Consider the following 25,356-nt stretch of genomic DNA (forward strand, 5'->3'; position numbering starts at 1 on the left):
GGTTACAGTGAGGGGCACTAGTACAAGGAGGTTACAGTGAGGGGCACTAGTACAGGAGGTTACAGTGAGGGGCACTAGTACAGGAGGTTACAGTGAAGGGCACTATTACTGGAGGTTACAGTGAGGAGCATTAGTACAGGAGGTTACAGTGAGGGGGCATTAGTACAGGGGGGTTGCAGTGAGGGGGCATTAGTACAGGGAGGTTACAGTGAGAGGCACTAGTACAGGAGGTTACAGTGAGGGGCATTAGTACAGGGGGTTGCAGTGAGGGGGCATTAGTACAGGGGGGTTGCAGTGAGGGGCACTAGCACAGGGAGGTTACAGTGAGGGGGCATTAGTTACACAATAACGTGGATGTTCTTTGTCTTTGTCTTTCTGTTGCTGAATAGGAGGGGATTTGCTGGGTGACACCTCCGTTTCCTCTCAGAACCAGGAAGTAACATATCAGGCAGGCACAAGTAGTACTATCCAGCAGTGACAGTGATATGGACCCTACGTGCGTGTTGCTGCTGTTAGGGGGCTGCCTGCTGCTCTATATCCTGGTGCAGCTCGTTAGGTTTATTAGGGCGGACGCTGATCTCACCCTGCTGTGGACAGAGCGCTTCGGTCGGGCGCCAGGTAGGCACTTGTACTTCCCTGTGTGTAGCTGATGGCACCTTACTTTGTCACTGTGTGACCTCTGCACATTATATATTTACAGAGCACGAGTTTGCTGGGAAGGTTGTCTGGGTGACCGGTGCTTCCAGTGGGATTGGAGAGGAGTTATGTTATCAGCTCGCCAGGCTGGGTGCCCCCCTTGTCCTCTCCGCCAGAAGAGAAGGTGAACTGCAGAGGGTGAAGCAGACATGTCTGGGTAAGGTCTATGCACACACTCTAGTTACTGGCCCATGTTACTGTATAGGTTGTGCAGAATTACAGTCACTCATCCATCTATAAGTGGCATTTAACATGTATTTACACAGTGATATAACTGAATGTAATGAATACTACTGGGCACCGTTGTTTGCTTGGCTAACTTATCATGGGCTCTATAACGATCTGCAGGTTCTTCTTGCATCACATCTACTTGTGCATATGACTAATTGTGACATTTAGAGTCTATGACTTTTACTGAGCATTCACAAGTATTATTTGGTTGTGTTACATGCAGAAGCTATTTACACGTTTCTAAATTGACTAATCCCACTTGCCAGGGAACCACATATGCTAACATTCAAGCTATGTTATAATTCTCTGGCTTGTAAAACTTGTTACTAGATTTTCTGTTTTCTAAGTTTCTCCTAAGTTTCATGTAACTTTGTTATATTACCTTTAGTGAGTGGACTAAATAGGAAAATAGCACAACTATCTTGTGATATATCTGTACGACATGGAAGTTGCTTTCTTATTCAAGCTGTTTCTTATTCGTGAATTTCTGTTTCTTATTCATGGAAGTTGGTTTCTTATTCAATTTTTTTGTCAGACTGCTTTAAATTGACTTTAAAATAAAAAAATAGGTTTTATTAAAATAATAATATGATTCATATAATGTAGTTACACAGAGGTGGAATCTCTTTATATAACAATTAGATATACAAACTTGAAAAAAGGGTATACGTTGGCACGACTACAAATATTACTATTTTGAATAAGTAACATATATTTTCAAAGGGTTAATAACCATTGGGCCACTGATTTCACTATAAATATATACAGGGTAGATCCCCCTCCATGCCATGCAATTGTTTTTAGCCTGGCCCAATGGTGTTTTTGGCACAGAAATTGATGCCAACCCTGGCATAGGTGACATAATTCTAATTTTTGAATAAGTAACAGATACTTTCAAAGGGTTAATAACCATTGGGCCACTGATTTCACTATGAATATATACAGGGTAGATCCCCCTCCATGCCATGCAATTGTTTTTAGCCTTGCCCAATGGCGTTTTTGGCACAGAAAGTGATGCCAACCCTGGCATAGATAACATAATTCTCATTTTTGAATAAGTAACAGATATTTTCAAAGGGTTAATAACCATTGGGCCACTGATTTCACTATAAATATATACAGGGTAGATCCCCCTCCATGCCATGCAATTGTTTTTAGCCTGGCCCAATGGTGTTTTTGGCACAGAAATTGATGCCAACCCTGGCATAGGTGACATAATTCTAATTTTTGAATAAGTAACAGATACTTTCAAAGGGTTAATAACCATTGGGCCACTGATTTCACTATGAATATATACAGGGTAGATCCCCCTCCATGCCATGCAATTGTTTTTAGCCTTGCCAAATGGCGTTTTTGGCACAGAAAGTGATGCCAACCCTGGCATAGATAACATAATTCTCATTTTTGAATAAGTAACAGATATTTTCAAAGGGTTAATAACCATTGGGCCACTGATTTCACTATGAATATCTACAGGGTAGATGCCCCTCCATGCCATGCAATTGTTTTTAGCCTGGCCCAATTGTGTTTCGGGCACAGAAATTGATGCCAACACTGGCATAGGTGACATAATTCTCATTTTTGAATAAGTAACAGATATTTTGAAAGGGTTAATAACCATTGGGCCACTGATTTCACTATGAATTTATACAGGGTAGATCTCCCTCCATGTCATGCAATTGTTTTTAGCCTGGCCCAATGGTGTTTTTGGCACAGAAATTGATGCCAACCCTGGCATAGGTGACATATTTCTCGTTTTGAATAAGTAACATATATTTTCAAAGGGTTAATAACCATTGGGCCACTGATTTCAATATAAATATGTACAGGTTAGATCTCCCTCCATTACATGCAATTGTTTTTAGCCTGGCCCAATGGTGTTTTGGGCACAGAAATTGATGCCAACACTGGCATAGGTGACATAATTCTCATTTTTGAATAAGTAACAGATGTTTTCAAAGGGTTAATAACCATTGGGCCACTGATTTCACTATGAATTTATACAGGGCAGATCCCCCTCCATGTCATGCAATTGTTTTTAGCCTGGCCCAATGGTGTTTTTGGCACAGAAATTGATGCCAACCCTGGCAAAGGTGAATATTTCTAGTTTTGAATAAGTAACATATATTTTCAAAGGGTTAATAACCATTGGGCCACTGATTTCAATATAAATATATACAGGTTAGATCTCCCTCCATGACATGCAATTGTTTTTAGCCTGGCCCAATGGTGTTTTGGGCACAGAAATTGATGCCAACACTGGCATAGGTGCTCTAATTCTAATTATAAACCCTTCGAAAATATCTGTTACTTATTCAAAAATGAGAATTATGTCACCTATGCCAGGGTTGGCATCAGTTTATTTGCCAAAAACACCATTGGGCCAGGCTAAAAACAATTGCATGGCATGGAGGGGGATCTACCCTGTATATATTCATAGTGAAATCAGTGGCCCAATGGTTATTAACCCTTTAAAAATATGTTACGTATTCAAAAATGAGAATTAGAGCACCTATGCCAGTGTTGGCATCAATTTCTGTGCCAAAACACCATTGGGCCAGGCTAAAAACAATTGCATGACATGGAGGGGGATCTACCCTGTATAAATTCATAGTGAAATCAGTGGCCCAATGGTTATTAACCCTTTGAAAATATCTGTTACTTATTCAAAAATGAGAATTATGTCACCTATGCCAGTGTTGGCATCAATTTCTGTGCCCGAAACACCATTGGGCCAGGCTAAAAACAATTGCATGTCATGGAGGGGGATCTACCCTGTATATATGCATAGTGAAATCAGTGGCCCAGTGGTTATTAACCCTTTGAAAATATCTGTTACTTATTCAAAAATGTGAATTAGAGCACCTATGCCAGTGTTGGCATCAATTTCTGTGCCCAAAACACCATTGGGCCAGGCTAAAAACAATTGCATGTCATGGAGGGAGATCTAACCTGTATATATTTATATTGAAATCAGTGGCCAAATGGTTATTAACATTTTGAAAATATCTGTTACTTATTCAAAACGAGATATACATCACCTATGCCAGGGTTGGCATCAATTTCTGTGCCAAAAACACCATTGGGCCAGGCTAAAAACAATTGCATGACATGGAGGGGGATCTACCCTGTATAAATTCATAGTGAAATCAGTGGCCCAATGGTTATTAACCCTTTGAAAATATCTGTTACTTATTCAAAAATTAGATATACAAACTTGAAAAAAGGGCATACGTTGGCACCACTACAAATATTACTATTTTGAATAAGTAACAGATATTTTCAAAGGGTTAATAACCATTGGGCCACTGATTTCACTATGAATATATACAGGGTAGATCCCCCTCCATGCCATGCAATTGTTTTTATCTTGGCCCAATGGTGTTTTTGGCACAGAAATTGATGCCAACCCTGGCATAGATAATATAATTCTCATTTTTGAATAAGTAACAGATACTTTCAAAGGGTTAATAACCATTGGGCCACTGATTTCACTATGAATATCTACAGGGTAGATCCCCTTCCATGACATGCAATTGTTTTTAGCCTGGCCCAATTGTGTTTTTGGCACAGAAATTGATGCCAACACTGGCATAGGTGACATAATTCTCATTGTTATATAAAGAGATTCCACGTCTGTGTAACTACATTATATGAATCATATTATTATTTTAATAAAACCTATTTTTTTATTTTAAAGTCAATTTAAAGCAGTCTGACAAAAAAATTGAATAAGAAACCAACTTCCATGAATAAGAAGCAGAATTTCACGAATAAGAAACAGCATGAATAAGAAACCAACTTCCTTGTCGTTATATCTGTAGATTTTCCTTTTTGGACACATCTGTTAAATTGCATTTTGCTCATGGCTGTTTTGACAATACACTATAAATAAAGTTTTGTTACTGATCTTTAGTGTACAATATTCTGACAATACAGTATAAATAAAGTTTTGTTACTGATCTTTAGTGTACAATATTCTGAAAATACGGTATGAATAAAGTTTTGTTACTGATCTTTAGTGTACAATATTCTGACAATACAGTATAAAGTTTTGTTACTGATCTTTAGTGTACAATATTCATACGGTATAAAATATATTTTTGTTACTGATCTTTAGTGTACAATATTCTGACTATACGGTATGAAATAAAGTTTTGTTACTGATCTTTAGTGTACAATATTCTGACTATACGATATGAAATAAAGTTTTGTTACTGATCTTTAGTGTACAATATTCTGACAATACGGTAAAAAGTTTTGTTACTGATCTTTAGTGTACAATATTCTGACAATATGGTGTAAATAAAGTTTTGTTACTGATCTTTAGTGTACAATATTCTGACAATACGGTATAAAGTTTTGTTACTGATCTTTAGTGTACAATATTCTGACAATATGGTGTAAATAAAGTTTTGTTAAATATGGTGTAAATAAAGTTTTGTTACTGATCTTTAGTGTGCAATATTCTGACTATACGGTATGAAATAATTTTTTCTTACTGATCTTTAGTGTACAATATTCTGACAATATGGTGTAAATAAAATTTTGTTACTGATCTTTAGTGTGCAATATTCTGACTATACGGTATGAAATAAAGTTTTGTTACTGATCTTTAGTGTACAATATTCTGACTATACTGTATGAAATAAAATTTTGTTACTGATCTTTAGTGTACAATATTCTGACTATACTGTAGGAAATAAAGTTTTGTTACAATATTCTGATACTGATGTTTGTGCTGAAATTTAGAAAAGAGCCATTTGGAAGAGAAAGATATTTTTATCGTTCCCCTGGATCTGTCCAATACAGACTCTCACAAAGCAGCAACAGACAAAGTCCTGCAGCACTTCGGGAGAGTAAGTAATCAGCTGCGCTCTTCGCTTGCAACTAAAATACCAACCTGCTACTTTATTGCTCTTGTGCGAGGGAGAAATCATACTTAAAGGGACAGTCTACACCTTAGTCATCTTAAAGTCTTACCTTAGATTAAGCAGCAAATAGCCTCGTGCACCCTTTCTATATCATGCAGCAGGAGCATTAAAAAAGTTATTTTAAAATTAATATTGTTTCTTGTCACTTTAAAATGTCTGCCAAGCTCCGCCCACTGATGACATCACAATCGGGCCTGCATATGGAGTCCAATCACAAAAGGCTCACTAATTGGATTCAACAGACTGTCAATGCTATTCAGCAGAGTGCCTAGATGTAGCCCAGATCGTGATGTCATCAGTGGGCAGAGCTTGGCAGACATTTCAAAGTGGCCACAAACAATATTCATTTTAAAAATAACTTTCTTATCATCCTTGCTGCATGATATAGGAAGGGTGCACGAGGCTATTTGCAGCTTAATCTTAGGTAAGACTTTTAGATGACTAAGTTGTAGACTGTCCCTTTAAAGGAACATGAAATACTATTTTTTTTTCTTAACTGATTCAGAGCAGTTTTAATCAACTTTCCTATTTACTTTTTGTATCATATTTGCTTTGTTTGCTTAACCCCTTAACGACTAGCACCGTACCCTGTACGATGCTGGTCGTTATGCCCTTAAGGACCAGCGATGTACCCTGTATGTGGCTGCAGTCCTGGGCTTCTCTCTGCCGCAATCTCACTTAAAATTGCGAGATTGCGCTATTTCTGCATGCCTCAAGAGTGGGCACTGCAGAAATAGAGTTGCAGAGTTACCGAAGCAGAGAGTGGCCCCTCTCTGCATCGGACAGAGTTGTGACCGATCTTTGGTGGGTGGAAGCGTAAGGAGGGAGACGGGTGGGCGGCCCATCGCGGGAGGAGGGTGGGAGTGGGTGGAACCGCTAAACCACACAACAGGGGGGAAAAACAAAACTTAAACCTGCGTCATTGAAAGGGGAGGAGGGGAAATGAGGGGATCACATGTGGGATAATTTCAGAAAAAGGGATATGGGAGGGGGTTTGGGTATTGAGGGGGGCAGCTACACTACAGGAAAATGGGTTATATATATATATTTATTTTATATTTTTATTTTTTTAATTGCCTAGTACCTAAGATAGCCGCAAATAGGTAGAGGGGGAGGGTTAGAGAGCTGTTTGGGAGGTAAGGGGGAATACCACCCTGCAGAAATTATATCATTTAAAAAAAAAAAATGTAAAAAAAAAAAAGAAAACCCTTTTATTTGTATACTGGCAGACTTTCTGCCTATACTTAAAGGGACACTGAACCCAATTTTTTTCTTTCGTGATTCAGATAGAGCGTGCAATTTTTTTTTCTAATTTACTCTTATTATCAATTTTTCTTTGTTCACTTCTTTGTTGGTTCAGGACCCTGGGCAGCACTTTTTAATTACTGGATGAATTTATCCACCAAACAGCAAGAACAACTCAGGTTGTTTACTAAAAATGGGCCGGCATCTAAACTTACATTCTTGCATTTCAAATAAAGATACCACGAGAATGAAGAAAATTTGATAATCTGAATCACAAAACAAAAAATTTGGGTTCAGTGTCCCTTTAAGATGGGGGTGACCTTTAGGGTGTGGGGAGGGAAGAGAGTTGTTTGAGAGGGGTCATGGAAGGATCAGGATTTGGGATGTGTCAGGTGGGAGGCTGATCTCTACACTAAAGCTAAAATTAACCCTACAAGCTACCTAATTAACCCCTTCACTGCTGTGCTTAATACAAGTGTTGTGCGCAGCGGCATTTAGCGGCCTTCTAATTACCTAAAAGCAATGCCAAAGCCATATATGTCTGCTATTTCTGAACAAAGGGGATCCCAGAGAAGCATTTACAACCATTTGTGCCATGATTGCACAAGCTGTTTGTAAATCATTTCAGTGAGAAACCTAAAAATGTAAAAAAGTTAACAATTTTTTTTATTTGATCGCATTTGGCCAAAATCTGACTAGATCAATACTTTGGGTTGTCTACTAAAAAAAATCTATAGTTTTGATAGGTAAAATAAAAAAAAAGGCTCTATTTTTGTTTAAATGTAGTGATGATAAAAATGCTTAAAATGCTCTGGTCTTTTAGGGAAGTTTTTGTCTGAAGTGCCCGGTCCTTAAGGGGTTAATATCCTTTGTTGAAGGAGCAGCAATGCACTACTGGGAGCTAGCTGAGCACATCATGTGAGCAGTGGCGTCACTACAGGGGGGCTAGGGGGGGCATTTGCCCCCCTAAGAAAAGGGCTTGCCCCCCTGCATGCCCCCCCCGCCAGCCCCGGCACTTTTTAATTCTGGAGGACCAGGAGGATGACTGAGTCAGGAGGAGAAGTGTTAGTTAGCCTATGGGAATGTATGTCGGTGACAGTGGAGGCGGAGCACACTTGCGCAGCTGCGCTGCCTGGCCTGAGAGGGAATGCGGTATGAATTTCCTGGCTCCACCGCGTGATTGAGACTCACATTTGACACCACTGTGAAAATTAGCCATGCTACATTAGGTGGGAGAGGAGAGTGAGGATGCCCACCCAGCGAAATGGAGGAGATAATAGATGGCGAGACCGCACACCGCAGATGAGTTAAGTACACAGAGAGAGTGAGGTAGGTAACAAACTTAGGAGGAATGGTGACATGGCGGGAGTCTCTCTGAGGGCAGCCTGGCTGGCACGGCAGAAAATATGCATGGTCGGTGACTCAGTGCTCGTGGGTGGTGAGTGTGACATTGACAACAGTCAATTTTTGAGGTGGAGGTGACAAGCAGCAACTGTGAGTCTCTGGACTGTTTGTGACACAGCCAATGGCAGCCGGCAGTGAGACTGAGTGACTGGTGGCGAAACAGCAAAACAAAGCTGCTGACACATCGGCAAATAAATCTAGGTAGCATGTTTGAGCAGCGTGTGCATGAATCTGTGCCTGTCTGAGATGCCTCACTCTCCTAACAGAACTGTGAGCCCGGGAACGACCTCTGTCAGACTAGTGAGTTAACCCTCCTGATTCCAGCACCTCTGCAAATAAATCTAGGTAGCATGTTTGAGCAGCGTGTGCATGAATCTGTGCCTGTCTGAGCTGCCTCACTCTCCTAACAGAACTGTGAGCCCGGGAACGACCTCTGTCAGACTAGTGAGTTAACCCTCCTGATTCCAGCACCTCAGCAAATAAATCTGAGTAAGTAGCATGTTTGAGCAGCCAGCATGCTCATTGATCTGTAACTGCCTGATCTGCCTCGCTCTCTATCAGAAATGTGAGCCCGGGAAAGACCTCTGACAGTTACAGTCCTTGCTGGAATCAGGAGGGTAACACCAGCAGAGTGTTTAGTTAAACATTTCCCTCTTACTTGCTGTGGGGAGTTCCTAATGTTTATGGGCTGTAAATGATGTTAGGATAGATTGGAATGCAGATAGCTGACTGCACCGTTAAAATGATTTAAACGGATATTGCTAGTGCAGTCATTAGTTAACCCATTCTCTTCAGAGGTCTTGATGTTGCACACAAAGTTTGTAGAATAAGATGCAAAATTATTAATTAATGTACTTGCTATTTTAAAATACATATGTAACTTGTGCCCTTTTCATAAATCTTACTAAATACCTTGAGGGGCTTGCACAATCCAGATCTCTGCACACAGCCCCCTATCCCCCCTCATAAAAAAAACTGTAATTTGACCTTAGAGAGTAACATACTATTCTGTCCTCTCCCCTCACTGCTAAACCACAGCACATTTCCTAAAAAATAGAACCTTTTGACACCCATCATAGATATGTGTGTTTGTGTGTGTGTGTTTATCTATGTATGTGTATGTGTGTGTGTGTGTGTGTGTGTGTGTGTGTGTGTAGATATGTTATGTATGTGTCTATCTGTTTGTGTGTTAATGTGTGTGTGTGTATGTCTGTGTGTGTGTATGTATGTCTGTGTGTATATGTCTGTGTGTGTGTGTGTATATGTCTGTGTGTGTATATATGTATGTCTGTGTGTGTGTCTATATGTATGAGTGTGTGTGTGTCTGAAACATGTTTTTTTAACAATCTCCTTTGACTGAGGGGTAACATGTTATCTCTAGCTGTCATTAGTTTGCTGTACCGTTTTAATGCATATCCATATACATCTGATGTTTATAAGGCTTGACAAATGTATATGAAAATTAGGAGACAGATATTCTTGTATTCATATAAATGCTAGGAACCAGGGGTTTCATGACTAATTAAAAGGGACACTAAAGTCAAAATTAAACTTTCATAATTCAGATAGAGCATGCAATTTTAAGCAACTTTCTAATTCACTCCTATTATCAATTTTTCTTTGTTCTCTTGGTATTTTTATTTGAAAAAGGAATGTAAGCTTAGGAGCTAGCCTATTTTTGGTTCAGAACCTGGGTTGCGATTCCCGTGGAATTATTTAGGAGTCTGCACTGGTTGGCTAAACTGCATGCCTGTCAAAAGCACTGAGATAAGGGGACAGTCTGCAGAGGCTTAGATACAAAGTAATTACAGAGGTAAAATGTGTATTATTATAACTGTGTTGGTTATGCAAAATTAGGAAATGGGTAATTAAGGGATTATTTAGTAATAACATACCATGATATGAATTACCAACTTTTTTTTTTATCTAGCTACTTCCTGCTTGGTAATTGGGTCTGTCTGCAAGTTGACTTCAGAAACAGGTCAGGTCAACAATCATTAAAACAAAAGCAATAGCATAAAAAAAAAAAATCATTAAAAAAATCATTAAAAACCCCCCAGAAGTATTAGGTTAGTACAATAAAAAGGTATCATTGCATACCGCATTACTCTGGTATTTTGGAATCCCATTTATGTATTTTTATTTAGTTTATTTTCAGTGGTATGACTTAGTGGTAAAAATTATTAGTGCCCCCCCAGTTTGACTGTGGTATCCTATGTGCCCCCCCTATATATTTTTCCTAGAGTCGCCACTGCATGTGAGACAATGAGAAAAGGCATATATGTGTAGCCACCAATCAGCAGCTGGATGCCAAGTCTACCTAGGGATGGTTTTCAGCAAAGGATAGCAAGAGAATTAAGGAAATTAGACAAAAGACATACATTGGAAAGTTTTTTAAAATTGCTTACTCCGTCTGAATCATGAAAGAAACATTTTTTTGTTTTGTGTCCCTGTAAAGCGATATTATTTGGGGTTTTTTTTAATTAAAGGGGCATTCTGCCATATGTCTGCTATTTCTGAACAAAGTGGATCCCAGAAAAGCATTTACAACCATGTGTGCCATGATTGCACAAGCTGTTTGTAAATAATTTCAGTGAGAAATCTAAAGTTTGTGAAAAAGTTAACAATTTTTTTTATTTGATCACATTTGGCGGTGAAATGGTGGCATGGAATATACCAAAGTGGGCCTAGATCAATACTTTGGGTTGTCTACTATAAAAATATACACATGTGAAGGGTTATTCAGGGATTGCTGACGGATATCAGTGTTACAATGTAACTATCGCTAATTTTGGGGGGGGAAAAGGTTTGGAAATAGCAAAGTGCTACTTGTACTTATTGCCCTATAACTTGCAAAAAAAGCAAAGAACATGTAAACATTGGGTATTTATAAACTCAGGACAAAATTTAGAAACTATTTAGCATGGGTGTTTTTTAGTGATTGTAGATGTGTAACAGATTTTGGGGTCAAAGTTAGAAAAAGTGTGTTTTTTTTCCTCATATTTTTATATTTTTTTTTATAGTAAATTATAAGATATGATGAAAATAATGGTATCTTTAGAAAGTCCATTTAATGGAGAGAAAAACGGTATATAATATATGTGGGTACAGTAAATGAGTAAGAGGAAAATTACAGCTAAACACAAACACCGCAGAAATGTAAAAATACCCTTGGTCCCAGAAAATTGAAAAATGGTCTGGTCACTAAGGGGTTAAAGAACTTTCCAATCTACTTCTATTACCTAATATGGTTTGTTCTCTTGCTATCCTTTGTTGAAAATAATAGCTAGGTAAGCTAAGGAGCAGCAAAACAGTACTTGGAGCTAGCTGCTGATTGGTGGCTGCGCATATATGCCTCTTGTCATTGGTTCACCTGATCTGTTCAGCGAGTTTCCAGTAGTGCATTGCTGCTCCTTCAACAAAGGATAACAACAGAACAAAGGAAATGTGATAATAAAAATGAAATGAAAAAAAAATGTGGGTTTTATGTCCCTTTAACATCATTCTTGTACTATTTAGCTATCTGTGTTAATCTCCGATAAAGAGTTCAGGCTGCCGACAGCGTATATCATTGTACCAACAGTTCTTGTGAACTGCTGGTGCAATACCGCCCCCTGCAGAGGGAGCGTATTCGATCTGGTTGATTTCTGTCCGCCGCCTCAGAGCAGGCTTACAGGTTATGAGACCGCTGCTTCTGTTTCCAGTGAGCCTGAAGGGGCATCACGGGCAGCTTGATAAATTTACCCCCATACTTGTATATTATATCTGCACACAGTTTTTCAGGCGCTTATAACGTTTGATTGTGCAAATTAATTTTGTTTTAGTAACTAGAAATGCTAAAAAATTCAAAGAAATTGTCTAAATATTAAAGTTATGAGCTAAGGAAAATGAACTTCTTTATTTAACCCTTTATCCAAACACACAGCAAACACCGCTGCACAATCTTTATGAGATTTGGCAAAGCATATTTATTTTAGATTCTGCTATTTGCTTTTTTTTGTTTGTTTAGTGAAAAAACAAGCAATGACTGCTGAGATATTAAGGTATAAAGTCCATTATTTGTATATATTTACTGCATGAAACCCAAATTGTTATCTTTCATGGTTCAGATAGAGCAGTGATTTGCAATCTTTTTTTTGCCGTGGCACACTTTTTTACATTAAAAAATCCTGTGGCAACCACCATCCCAAAGTTTTACAAAATCACACATTGTAGCCTAATACAGGATATATATACAGTGTGTATATATATATATATATATATATATATATATACACACACTGTACTGTGCTGTCATGCCATGCCTCCTACAAAGTATACAGGACATATTGACATTCATTCACAAACAATCATAATGATTGTCTGTGAATGAATGTCAATGTCATGGTTGTAAATGATGCACTGTTGTCAGTCTGCCGCGGCACACCTGAGGATCTCTCACGGCACACTGGTTGAAAAACACTGAGATATAGAATACAATTTGTTAGTTTCCAATTTACTTCTATTATCAAATTTGTTTCATTCTCATGTTGTTTTTTGTTGAAAATAGATCTAGATACAGTGTTCTCTACATAAAATGTTGCTAGCCGGGTGGCATTATGAAGTAGCCGGGTGGCATTATGAAGTAGCCGGGTGGGATTATGAAGTAGTTGGGTGGCATTGTGAAGTAGCCGGGTGGCATTATGAAGTAGTGGGGTGGCATTATGAAGTAGTTGGGTGGCATTATTAAGTAGTTGGGTGGCATTATTAAGTAGTTGGGTGGCATTATTAAGTAGTCGGGTGACATTATGAAGTAGCCGGGTAGCATTATGAAGTAGTTGGGTGGCATTATGAAGTAGTTGGGTGGCATTATGAAGTAGCCAGGTGGCATTATGAAGTAGTTGGGTGGCATTATGAAGTAGCCAGGTGGCATTATGAAGTAGTTGAGTGGCATTATGAAGTAACTGGGTGGCATTATGAAGTAGTTGGGTGGCATTATGAAGTAGTTGGGTGGCATTATGAAGTAACCGGGTGGCATTATGAAGTAGCCAGGTGGCATTATTAAATAGTTGGGTGGCATTATGAAGTAACCGGGTGGCATTATGAAGTAGTTGGGTGGCATTATGAAGTAGTTGGGTGGCATTATGAAGTAGCCAGGTGGCATTATGAAGTAGCCGGGTGGCATTATAAAGTAGCCGGGTGGCATTATGAAGTAGTTGGGTGGCATTATGAAGTAACCGGGTGGCATTATGAAGTAGTTGGGTGGCATTATGAAGTAATTGGGTGGCATTATGAAGTAGCCGGGTGGCATTATGAAATAGTTGAGTGGCATTATGAAGTAACTGGGTGGCATTATGAAGTAGTTGGGTGGCATTATGAAGTAGCCAGGTGGCATTATGAAGTAGTTGGGTGGCATTATGAAGTAACCGGGTGGCATTATTAAGTAGTTGGGTGGCATTATGAAGTAACCGGGTGGCATTATGAAGTAGTTGGGTGGCATTATGAAGTAGTTGGGTGGCATTATGAAGTAACCGGGTGGCATTATGAAGTAGTTAGGTGGCATTATGAAGTAGCCGGGTGGCATTATGAAGTAGTTGGGTGGCATTATGAAGTAGTTGGGTGGCATTATGAAGTAGCCGGGTGGCATTATGAAGTAGTTGGGTGGCATTATAAAGTAACCGGGTGGCATTATGAAGTAGTTGGGTGGCATTATGAAGTAAGCGGGTAGCATTATGAAGTAGCCGGGTGGCATTATGAAGTAGTTGGGTGGCATTATGAAGTAACTGGGTGGCATTATGAAGTAGCCGGGTGGCATTATGAAGTAGCCGGGTGGCATTATCAAGTAGTTGGGTGGCATTATGAAGTAGCCGGGTGGCATTATGAAGTAGCCGGGTGGCATTATGAAGTAGTTGGGTGGCATTATGAAGTAACCCAGGTGGCATTATGAAGTAGTTGGGTGGCATTATGAAGTAGTTGGGTGGCATTAGGAAGTAACTGGGTGGCATTATGAAGTAGCCAGGTGGCATTATGAAGTAGCCGGGTGGCATTATGAAGTAGTTGGGTGGCATTATGAAGTAGCTGGGTGGCATTATGAAGTAGCCGGTTGGCATTATGAAGTAGTTGGGTGGCATTATGAAGTAGCCGGGTTGCATTATGAAGTAGTTGGGTGGCATTATGAAGTAGCCGGGTGGCATTATGAAGTACCCGGGTGGCATTATGAAGTAGCTGGTTGGGAGCTGTGTAATATTTTAGAATATTGTATAGTTTTCTTCTATCCAAAGCACAAATTAATTGCATAATTTAACATACATGTATTTAATGATAATTTGTGCAATAAACATTGAACGTTTTTAATTTAGATCATTTTAGCTAGGTGTTCAGTAAAATCAGCCGGGTGGTGCACCCAATAAAAAGGTCCTGGGGACAACACAATAGTGCTGCCATCTAGTGTTTTTGCTAATGTATAATATTATTATAAAACTGCTGCCATCTAGTGCTCTTGCTAATGTATAACATTATTATAAAACTGCTGCCATCTAATGGTCTTGCTAATGTATAACATTATTATAAAACTGCTGCCATCTAGTGCTTTTGCTAATGTATAACATTATTATAAAACTGCTGCCATCTAGTGCTTTTGCTAATGTATAACATTATTATAAAACTGCTGCCATCTAGTGTTCTTGCTAATGTATAACATTGTTATAAAACTGCTGCCATATAGTGCTCTTGCTAATGTATAACATTATTATAAAACTGCTGCCATCTAATGCTCTTGCTAATGTATAACATTGTTATAAAACTGCTGCCATCTAGTGCTTTTGCTAATTTATAACATTATTATAAAACTGCTGCCATCTAGTGCTCTTGCTAATGTATAACATTATTATAAAACTGCTGCCATCTAGTGCTCTTGCTAATGTATAACATTATTATAAAACTGCTGCCATCTAGTGTTCTTGCTAATGTATAACATTGTTATAAAACTGCTCCCATCTAGTGCTCTTGCTAATGTATAATATTATTATAAAACTGCTGCCATCTAGTGCTCTTGCTAATGTATAACATTGTTATTAAACTGCTGCCATCTAGTGCTCTTGCTAATGTATAACATTGTTATAAAACTGCTGCCATCTAGTGCTCTTGCTAATGTATAACATTATTATAAAACTGCTACCATCTAGTGCTCTTGCAAATGTATAATATTATTATAAAACTGCTGCCATCTAGTGCTCTTGCTAATGTATAACATTGTTATTAAACTGCTGCCATCTAGTGCTCTTGCTAATGTATAACATTGTTATAAAACTGCTGCCATCTAGTGCTCTTGCTAATGTATAACATTATTATAAAACTGCTGCCATCTTGTGCTCTTGCTAATGTATAACATTATTATAAAACTGCTGCCATATAGTGCTCCTGCTAATGTATAACATTATTATAAAACTGCTGCCATCTAGTGCTCTTGCTAATGTATAACATTGTTATAAAACTGCTGCCATCTAGTTCTCTTGCTAATGTATAACATTGTTATAAAACTGCTGCCATCTAGTGCTCTTGCTAATGTATAACATTATTATAAAACTGCTGCCATATACTGCTCTTGCTAATGTATGACAATATTATAAAAATGTGCGGTTTTATGTGTGTGTGTGTGTGTGTTCTCCCCAGGATCTTTTTAGCGGGTGCACCACCCAACTGATGTTACTGACCACCTGGCCAAAATTTTTAGCCAATACTGAGCTAAAATGAGCTAATATTAAAAAGTTCAATTTTTATTGCAGAATTTATCATTAAAGGGACACTGAACCCAAATTATTTAATTCATGATTCAGGTAGAGCATGACAATTTAATCCACTTTCTAATTTACTCCTATTATAAATTTTTCTTCCTTCTCTTGCTATCTTTATTTTAAAAGCAGGAATGTAAATCTTAGCAGCCAGCCCATTTTAGATTCAACACTATGGATAGAGCTTGCTTATTGGAGGCTGACATTTACCCACCAACAAGCAAGCATAACCCAGGTTCTCAACCAACCTATGCTTTTTAAATAAAGATAGTGAGAGAACGAAGAAAAATTAATAGTAGGAGTAAATTAGAAAGTTGCTTACAATTGAATGCTATATCTGAATCATGAAAGAAAAAAATTGGGTTCAGTGTCCCTTTAAATAAATTTATGTTAAATAATGCAATTAATTTGTGCTTTGGATAGCAGAAAATGATCCTATATAATAAAAGGCAAAGCGTGTTTGTCTGAAGCTGTCATGTGCAGTAGAGACTGCGCCTGAGGACAAACACACCTGGCCTTCCAACTGACCTGGCGTCGTGTGGTGGAGTGGGCGTGGCCGGGCTGGTGTGGCATGGGCTGGGCGGGCATGACGCGGACGGGGCCAGATGCCAAGAGACAGAGAGCTCTAAAGAGGGGGGACAGAGAGAGCAGAAGAGAGGGGGAGAGAGACAGCAAAAGAGAGGGGGGAGAGAAACAGCAAAAGAGAGGGGGGAGAGAGACAGCAAAAGAGAGGGGGGAGAGACAGCAAACGAGAGGGGGGAGAGAGACAGCAAAAGAGAGAGGGGAAGAGAGACAGCAAAAGAGAGAGGGGAAGAGAGACAGCAAAAGAGAGGGGTGAGAGAGACAGCAAAAGAGAGGGGGGAGAGAGACAGCAAAAGAGAGGGGGGAGAGAGAGAGCAAAAGAGAGGGGGGAGAGAGACAGCAAAAGAGAGGGGGAGAGAGAGAGCAAAAGAGAGGGGGGAGAGAGAGCAAAAGAGAGGGGGGAGAGAGAGAGAGCAATAGAGAGGGGGGAGAGAGAGAGCAAAAGAGAGGGGGGAGAGAGAGAGCAAAAGAGAGGAGGGAGAGAGAGAGCAAAATAGAGGGAGAGAGAGAGCAAAAGAGAGGGAGAGAGAGAGCCAACAAGAGGAGAGAGAGAGCCAACGAGAGGAGAGAGAGAGCAAACGAGGGAAGAGAGAGAGCAAAAGAGGGGAAGAGAGAGAGCAAAAGAGGGGGAGAGAGAGAGCAAAAGAGGGGGAGAGAGACAGCAAAAGAGAGGGGGGAGAGAGACAGCAAAAGAGAGGGGGGAGAGACAGCAAACGAGAGGGGGGAGAGAGACAGCAAAAGAGAGGGGGGAGAGAGACAGCAAAAGAGAGGGGGGAGAGAGACTGCAAAAGAGGGGGGAGAGAAACAGCAAAAGAGAGGAGGGAGAGAGACAGCAAAAGTGTGGGGGGAGAGAGACAGCAAAAGAGAGGGGAGAAGAGAGACAGCAAAAGAGAGGGGGGAGAGAGACAGCAAAAGAGAGGGGGAAGAGAGCACAAAAGAGAGGGGGGAGAGTGCACAAAAGAGAGGAGGGAGAGTGCGCAAAAGAGAGGGGGGAGAGTGCGCAAAAGAGAGGGGGGAGAGTGCGCAAAAGAGAGGGGGGAGAGTGCGCAAAAGAGAGGGGGGAGAGTGCGCAAAAGAGAGGGGGGAGAGAGACAGCAAAAGAGAGGGGGGAGAGAGACAGCAAAAGAGAGGGGGGAGAGAGACTGCAAAAGAGGGGGGAGAGAAACAGCAAAAGAGAGGAGGGAGAGAGACAGCAAAAGTGTGGGGGGAGAGAGACAGCAAAAGAGAGGGGAGAAGAGAGACAGCAAAAGAGAGGGGGGAGAGAGACAGCAAAAGAGAGGGGGAAGAGAGCACAAAAGAGAGGGGGGAGAGTGCGCAAAAGAGAGGGGGGAGAGTGCGCAAAAGAGAGGGGGGAGAGTGCGCAAAAGAGAGGGGGGAGAGTGCGCAAAAGAGAGGGGGGAGAGCGCGCAAAAGAGAGGGGGAGAGTGCGCAAAAGAGAGGGGGAGAGTGCGCAAAAGAGAGGGGGAGAGTGCGCAAAAGAGAGGGGGAGAGTGCGCAAAAGAGAGGGGGAGAGAGTGCGCTAAAGAGAGGGGGAGAGAGTGCGCAAAAGAGAGGGGGAGATAGCGCAAAAGAGAGGGGGAGAGAGCGCAAAAGAGAGGGAGAGAGAGCAAACGAGAGGAGAGAGAGAGCAAATGAGAGGGGGGAAGAGAGAGAGCAAAAGAGAGGGGGAGAGAGAGCAAAAGAGAGGGGGAGAGAGAGCAAAAGAGAGGGGGAGAGAGAGAGCAAAAGAGAGGGGGGAGAGAGAGCAAAAGAGAGGGGGGAGAGAGAGAGCAATAGAGAGGGGGGAGAGAGAGAGCAAAAGAGAGGGGGGAGAGAGAGAGCAAAAGAGAGGAGGGAGAGAGAGAGCAAAATAGAGGGAGAGAGAGAGCAAAAGAGAGGGAGAGAGAGAGCCAACAAGAGGAGAGAGAGAGCCAACGAGAGGAGAGAGAGAGCAAACGAGGGAAGAGAGAGAGCAAAAGAGGGGGAGAGAGAGAGCAAAAGAGGGGGAGAGAGAGAGCAAAAGAGGGGGAGAGAGAGAGCAAAAGAGGGGGAGAGAGACAGCAAAAGAGGGGGAGAGAGACAGCAAAAGAGGGGGAGAGAGACAGCAAAAGAGGGGGAGAGAGACAGCAAAAGAGGGGGAGAGAGACAGCAAAAGAGGGGGAGAGAGAGCAAAAGAGAGGGGGGAGAGAGGGGGAGAGAGAGAGAGTAAAAGAGAGGGGGGAGAGAGAGAGTAAAAGAGAGGGGAGACAGAGAGAGCAAAAGAGAGGGGAGAAAGAGAGAGCAAAAGAGAGGGGGGATAGGAGAGAGCAAGGGGTGGGACCGCTGTACTACAAAAAATGGCCCGTGTACACGGACTTTAGGACAAGTATATTATAAAATATTACACTGTCCTCATCCAGCTACTTCATAATGCCACCTGGCTGGAAAAATTGGAGAGCACTTAAAGGGACAGTCAAGTCCAAAATAAACTTTCATGATTCAGACAGGGCATGTCATTTTAAACAACTTTTCAATTTACTTTTATCACCAATTTTGCTTTGTTCTCTTGGTAATCTTAGTTGAAAGCTAAACCTAGGTAGACTCATATGCTAATTACTTAGACCTTGAAGGCCGCCTCTTATGTGAATGCATTTTGACAGTTTTTCACCACTAGAGGGCGGTAGCTCATGTGTGTCATATAGATAACATTGTGCTCATGCCTGTGGAGTTACCTAGGAGTCAGCACTGATTGGCTAAAATGCAAGTCTGCCAAAAGAAATAAGTGGCAGTCTGCAGAAGCTTAGATACAAGGTAATCACAGAGGTAAAAAGTGCATTAATATCACAGTGTTGGTTATGCAAAACTGGGGAATGGGTAATTAAGGGGTTATCTCTTTTAAAACAACAAAAATTCTGGTGTTGACTGTCCCTTTAACACATTAGTCACCTTGCTGCTAGAGGCCTCTGTTGCATTGCTGAGCAATTTTTTTTTGTCATTTTGACAGAGAAGAATTTAATGTTTCATCCCAATCTGTATTATTTGCTTTCTGACAGTATCTGATAACATTACACACACAAGCACAGACAGTATCTGATAACATTACTACACGCACAGACAGTATCTGATAACATTACACACACAAGCACAGACAGTATGTCATAACATTACACACACAAGCACAGACAGTATGTCATAACATTACACACACAAGCACAGACAGTATGTCATAACATTACACACACAAGCACAGACAGTATCTCATAACATTACACACACAAGCACAGACAGTATCTCATAACATTACACACACAAGCACAGATAGTATCTGATAACATTACACACACAAGCACAGACAGTATCTCATAACATTACACACACAAGCACAGACAGTATCTCATAACATTACACACACAAGCACAGACAGTATCTGATAACATTACACACACAAGCACAGACAGTATCTGATAACATTACACACACAAGCACAGACAGTATCTGATAACATTACACACACAAGCACAGACAGTATCTGATAACATTACACACACAAGCACAGACAGTATCTCATAACATTACACACACAAGCGCAGACAGTATCTCATAACATTACACACACAAGCGCAGACAGTATCTCATAACATTACACACACAAGCACAGACAGTATCTCATAACATTACACACACAAGCACAGACAGTATCTCATAACATTACACACACAAGCGCAGACAGTATCTCATAACATTACACACACAAGCACAGACAGTATCTCATAACATTACACACACAAGCACAGACAGTATCTCATAACATTACACACACAAGCACAGACAGTATCTCATAACATTACACACACAAGCACAGACAGTATCTCATAACATTACGCACACAAGCACAGACAGTATCTCATAACATTACACACACAAGCACAGACAGTAGCTGCAGCCTCCAGTTAAATATGACAATATTTAGACTAAATATTTTGAATCTTCTTTTTCAGATTGATATTTTGATTAATAACAGTGGCCGGTCACAGAGGTCACTCTTTGTGGATACAAACTTGGAAGTTTTTCGTTCCCTGATGGATCTCAATTTTGTGGGGACTATTTCTATAACGAAGCACGTCCTGCAACACATGATAGAGAGGAAGAGAGGGAAGATTGTAACGATAAGCAGCGTCACAGGGATTATAGGCGCACCTCTGTCGTCTGGGTATGCTGCCAGCAAGCACGCCCTACAGGTAAAACACGTTTATCTTTTGGCACCAGTTGAACCTTGGGTATGAACTTAATTGATCAAATTAATAAAATATATATATATATCACAAAAAATTTACATTTTCCATCTAAAGGGGAGGGGGTCCACGGCTTCATTCATTACTTTTGTAAAATAAGAACCTGGCCACCAGGAGGAGGCAAAGACACCCCAGCCAACCAGGAGAGGCAAAGACACCCCACCCAAAGGCTTAAATACCCCCCCCCCCCCGACTCCTTTCATCCCCCAGTCATTCTTTGCCTTTGTCACAGGAAGATGGCAGAGAAGTGCCGAAGATTCGGCGTAGTCTCTTATGGAGGGTAGTACTCTTCGGAATGGGACTGGAGTTTTAAGTAGTCCTGTCAGCATCTCAGTGAGAGTCTGAATGAAAGTTAGTCCGGAGATGCAGGGAGAGTCTTTCTGCAAAACCATCCAGACTCATATTAACAGCTCCACAAGCAATCAGCGTTGACGAGTTTCGCTGCCTGCTTTCTGCACTCAAGTCCATGTCAGGAGCGATGCTTCTACCTGTCACACTTGAAGGGCCGTGTTCCTGTTCCACGGCGTTGATTCTGGTAAGATCGTTTAATTTTTTATACATAATGATTATACAGAAGACAGGGTCACAGTGTGGCGCCTTTTATCTTATGGAATCAAGGGTTAATATTCCTAGTGTGGGGATTATTGAACAGGGGGGTTTATACATAATAATATTTATTGTGTTATTTCTGCATTATGTGCGAGATGTGGCTCTGGCAATGGTGGAACTTCAGGTTGACTTCCGGGAGTATTTGTGCGGACGATTTTGGCACATTTTCTCCTTAGTGCAGGGGAGGTCCTGCGAGGCATCCTAGGTGACCGGGTGTGAGTTTCACTTCCTCTGTTGATCAGTGGCATAGGAGACGAAGCGGTTTCTGTAGTCCAGGTCATAGGAGGTGGTGAGTGCCCTGGCCATTGGAGTATAAAGGTGCTTGTTTTTTAAGCTATTACTCCTATGGGAGAGATTTGTTGGCCGTCAGATTTTGCGGATCGACTGCAAACGGTGGTATCGAAAGTGATCCATGCCTTACCACGTTCTGCTAAGTCCAAGCGTAGGGTATCATTGCGGCCCGACCCAGGGGTTGTCTACGCCTATGGAAATATCAGAGGCATTATACAATGATGAGGCCTACTCCGACTCTTTGGAGGAGGCTCCTTCTGGGTCAGAGTCCGTGTCATCTCATCCTCCAGCGGAAGAGCCTGACTTTAAGATGGAGAATTTGAGCTTTTTGCTGAAGCAAGTGCTTGCTACTCTGGAGGTTCCGGAACCGAAGCTTCCAGGGGAAACTTCGATTCCTAAGCTTGATAAGGTATACGAGGACAGGGTGGTGCCTCAGAGCTTCCCGGTTCCGGTAAAGATGGCTAATATTATTAAGAATGAATGGGAGCAATTTGGTTCTTCCTTTTCCCCTTCTTCTTCCTTTAAGAAACTGTTCCCCGTTCCGGACTCTCAGCTCGAGCTGTGGGGGACTGTCCCTAAGGTGGATGGTGCCATCTCTATGCTCGCAAAGCGGACGACTATTCCTCTTGAGGATAGTTCATCGTTTAAAGAGCCCATGGATAAAAAATTGGAAAAAATGTTAAGGAAAATGTTTCAACATATGGGCTTTGTTTTTTAACCGGCAGCGGCTGTAGCTGCAGTTGCCGGAGTGGCAACATATTGATGTGAATCCCTGTGTTATATGGTCGAGAGGGAGACTTCCATCAACGAGATACAGGATAAGATTAAGGCGTTGAAGGTCGCCAATTCTTTCATTTGTGACACCAATATGCGAATTATTCGCCTGAACGCAAAGGTTTCAGGATTCTCCGTTTTAGCATGCAGGGCTCTGTGGCTAAAGTCTTGGTCTGCAGACATGACCTCTAAGTCGAGGCTGTTGTCCCTACCTTTTCAAGGAAAGATTCTGTTCGGTCCAGGATTGGATTCGATCATATACACGGTTACAGGAGGCAAGGGAGCTTGCCTACCGCAGGATAAGAATGTGAAGCCTAAAGGATCTACTTTTCGGCCCTTTCACGCGGACAAGGCCCAGTGCCAGCAGCCCGTCGCAAAAGCGGATCAGTCAAAGGGAACTTGGAAACCTGCTCAGTCTTGGAATAAGTCCAAGCAGAACAAGTAGCCAGCGGAGACTAAATCGGCATGAAGGGGTGGCCCCCGACCGGTCTCCGGACCAAGTAGGGGGCAGATTGTCTCTCTTCTTCGAAGCCTGGTTGCAGGATGTTCAGGACCCTTGGGTTCTGGAGGTTGTCGCCCAGGGTTACAAGATAGGGTTCAGGTCCCATCCGCCCAGGGGCAGATTCCGCCTGTCTTCAAGAACGGAAAAGAGAGAGGCCTTTCTAGAATGTGTGAGGGATCTCTCCTCTCTAGGTGTTATCGTACCAGTACCCCGAGCAGAAAGGGGTCTAGGGTACTATTCAGATCTCTTTGTGGTTCCAAAGAAGGAGGGCACGTTCTGCCCGATTCTGTTCCATCGTTCAAAATGGAAACTATCAGATCTATTCTGCCCCTAGTTCAAGAGGGACAGTTCATGACGACAATAGACTTGAAGGATGCTTACCTTCATGTTCCAATTCACAGGGACCACTTCAAGTTCCTAAGATTTGCGTTTCTGGACCAACACTTCCAGTTTGTGGCCCTCCTCTTCGGCCTGGCAATGGCCCTGAGAGTCCTCACAAAGGTTCTGGGGGCACTTCTTGCAGTGGCCAGATCCAAGGGCATTGCTGTGGCGCCCTATTAGGACGACATCCTAGTCCAGGCTCCGTCATTCAGCCTCGCAGAGGATCATTGGAGGGCTCTTCTTTTATTACTCCAATCTCACGGTTGGAAGATCAACTCAGAAAAGAGTTCCCTGGTTCCCAGCAACAGGGTGGAGTTCCTGGGCACGATAATAGACTTTATGTCCATGAACATATTACAGATCAACGACGCAGGAAGATTGCGTCCACCTGTCTTGCCCTTCAGTTTTACTCAAGCCCTTAGGTGGCTCTGTGTATGGAGATGATCGGGCTCATGGTTTCCAGCATAGATGTCATCCCTTTCGCCAGGTTCCATCTCAAACCTCTTCAATTGTGCATGTTGAGACAGTGGAACGGCGATCATTCAGATCTATCACGGCGGATATCCATGGATTCTCGGACCAGGGACACCCTATCTTGGTGGATCCGTCCGGAGCATCTTCCTTAGACCGTCCTGGGAGATTGTGACTACGGACGCGAGTCTGGCAGGATGGGGAGCCGTTTTTGGGTGCCAGACTGGCAGAAGGAAAATGGAGTCTCTCCTTCCGATAAATATTCTGGAACTTTGATGCAATCTACAATGCTCTGAGGGCGTGGCCTCCTCTGGGGTCGTTCAGCTTTATCAGATTCCAGACCGACAACATTACCTTGGTGGCTTACATCAACCACCAGGGGGGGACGAGGAGCTCCCTAGCAATGAGTGAGGTGTCTCGGATTTTGGAGTGGGAGGAGTCCCACAGCTGCTCGCTCTCAGCGATCCACATTCCAGGTGTGGACAACTAGGAAGCGGACTTTCTCAGCAGTCAATCCTTCCATCTGGGAGAATGGGCTCTTCACCCTGAAGTGTTTGCGGAGATTTGTCTCAGATGGGGAATGCCGGAGATAGATCTCATGGCGTCCAGACTCAATTGCAAGCTACCCCAATACGGGTCGAGGTCGAGGGATCCCCAGGCAGAGCTGATAGATGCCTTAGTGGTGCCTTGGGGATTCAGCCTAGCTTACATTTTTCCACTATTACCACTTTTACCTCGTGTAGTGGCACGAATAAAGCAGGAGCGAGCTTCAGCCATCCTGATTGCTACTTCGTGGCCGCGGAGGACATGGTTTGCGGATCTGGTGGGAATGCCATCCTCTCCGCCATTGAGGCTACCCTGTCGCAGGGATCTGCTGGAACAGGGTCCCTTTCAACATTCAAAATTTTGTTTCCCTGAGGCTGACTGCGTGGAGATTGAACGCTTAGTCTTAGCCAAGAGAGGTTTTTCTAAAAGTGTAATTGACACTCTAGTTCAGGCAAGAAAGCCAGTCACTCGTCGCATCTACCATAAGATGTGGAGGACTTACTTGTCCTGGTGTGAGAAACACAGATATCCTTGGCACAAGGCGAAGGTATCCAGGATTCCGTCTTTTCTCCAAGAGGGTTTGGAGAAGGGTCTTGCCGCCAGTTCCTTAAAGGGACAGATTTCGGCTTTATCAGTCTTGTTGCACAGGAGACTCACTGAGCTTCCTGACA

The 25,356-nt window shown here is 42.0% G+C and overlaps 1 protein-coding gene across 1 annotated transcript in view; it reads left to right on the forward strand.

Moving 5' to 3' along the window:
- The first annotated feature begins 421 nt into the window (after window positions 1-421).
- DHRS7 (dehydrogenase/reductase 7) overlaps window positions 422-25,356 on the forward strand; it is a 103,101-nt gene continuing 78,166 nt past the window's right edge. Inside the window, exons 1-4 of the mRNA XM_053697301.1 lie at window positions 422-618; window positions 701-853; window positions 5,680-5,786; window positions 20,818-21,057. Coding sequence (XP_053553276.1) covers window positions 486-618; window positions 701-853; window positions 5,680-5,786; window positions 20,818-21,057 — 633 coding nt within the window. The 5' untranslated portion in view covers window positions 422-485. The remainder of the gene's footprint in view (window positions 619-700; window positions 854-5,679; window positions 5,787-20,817; window positions 21,058-25,356) is intronic.

Source organism: Bombina bombina, chromosome 1 (assembly GCF_027579735.1).
Source record: "Bombina bombina isolate aBomBom1 chromosome 1, aBomBom1.pri, whole genome shotgun sequence".
Classification (NCBI taxonomy): Eukaryota; Metazoa; Chordata; class Amphibia; order Anura; family Bombinatoridae; genus Bombina; species Bombina bombina.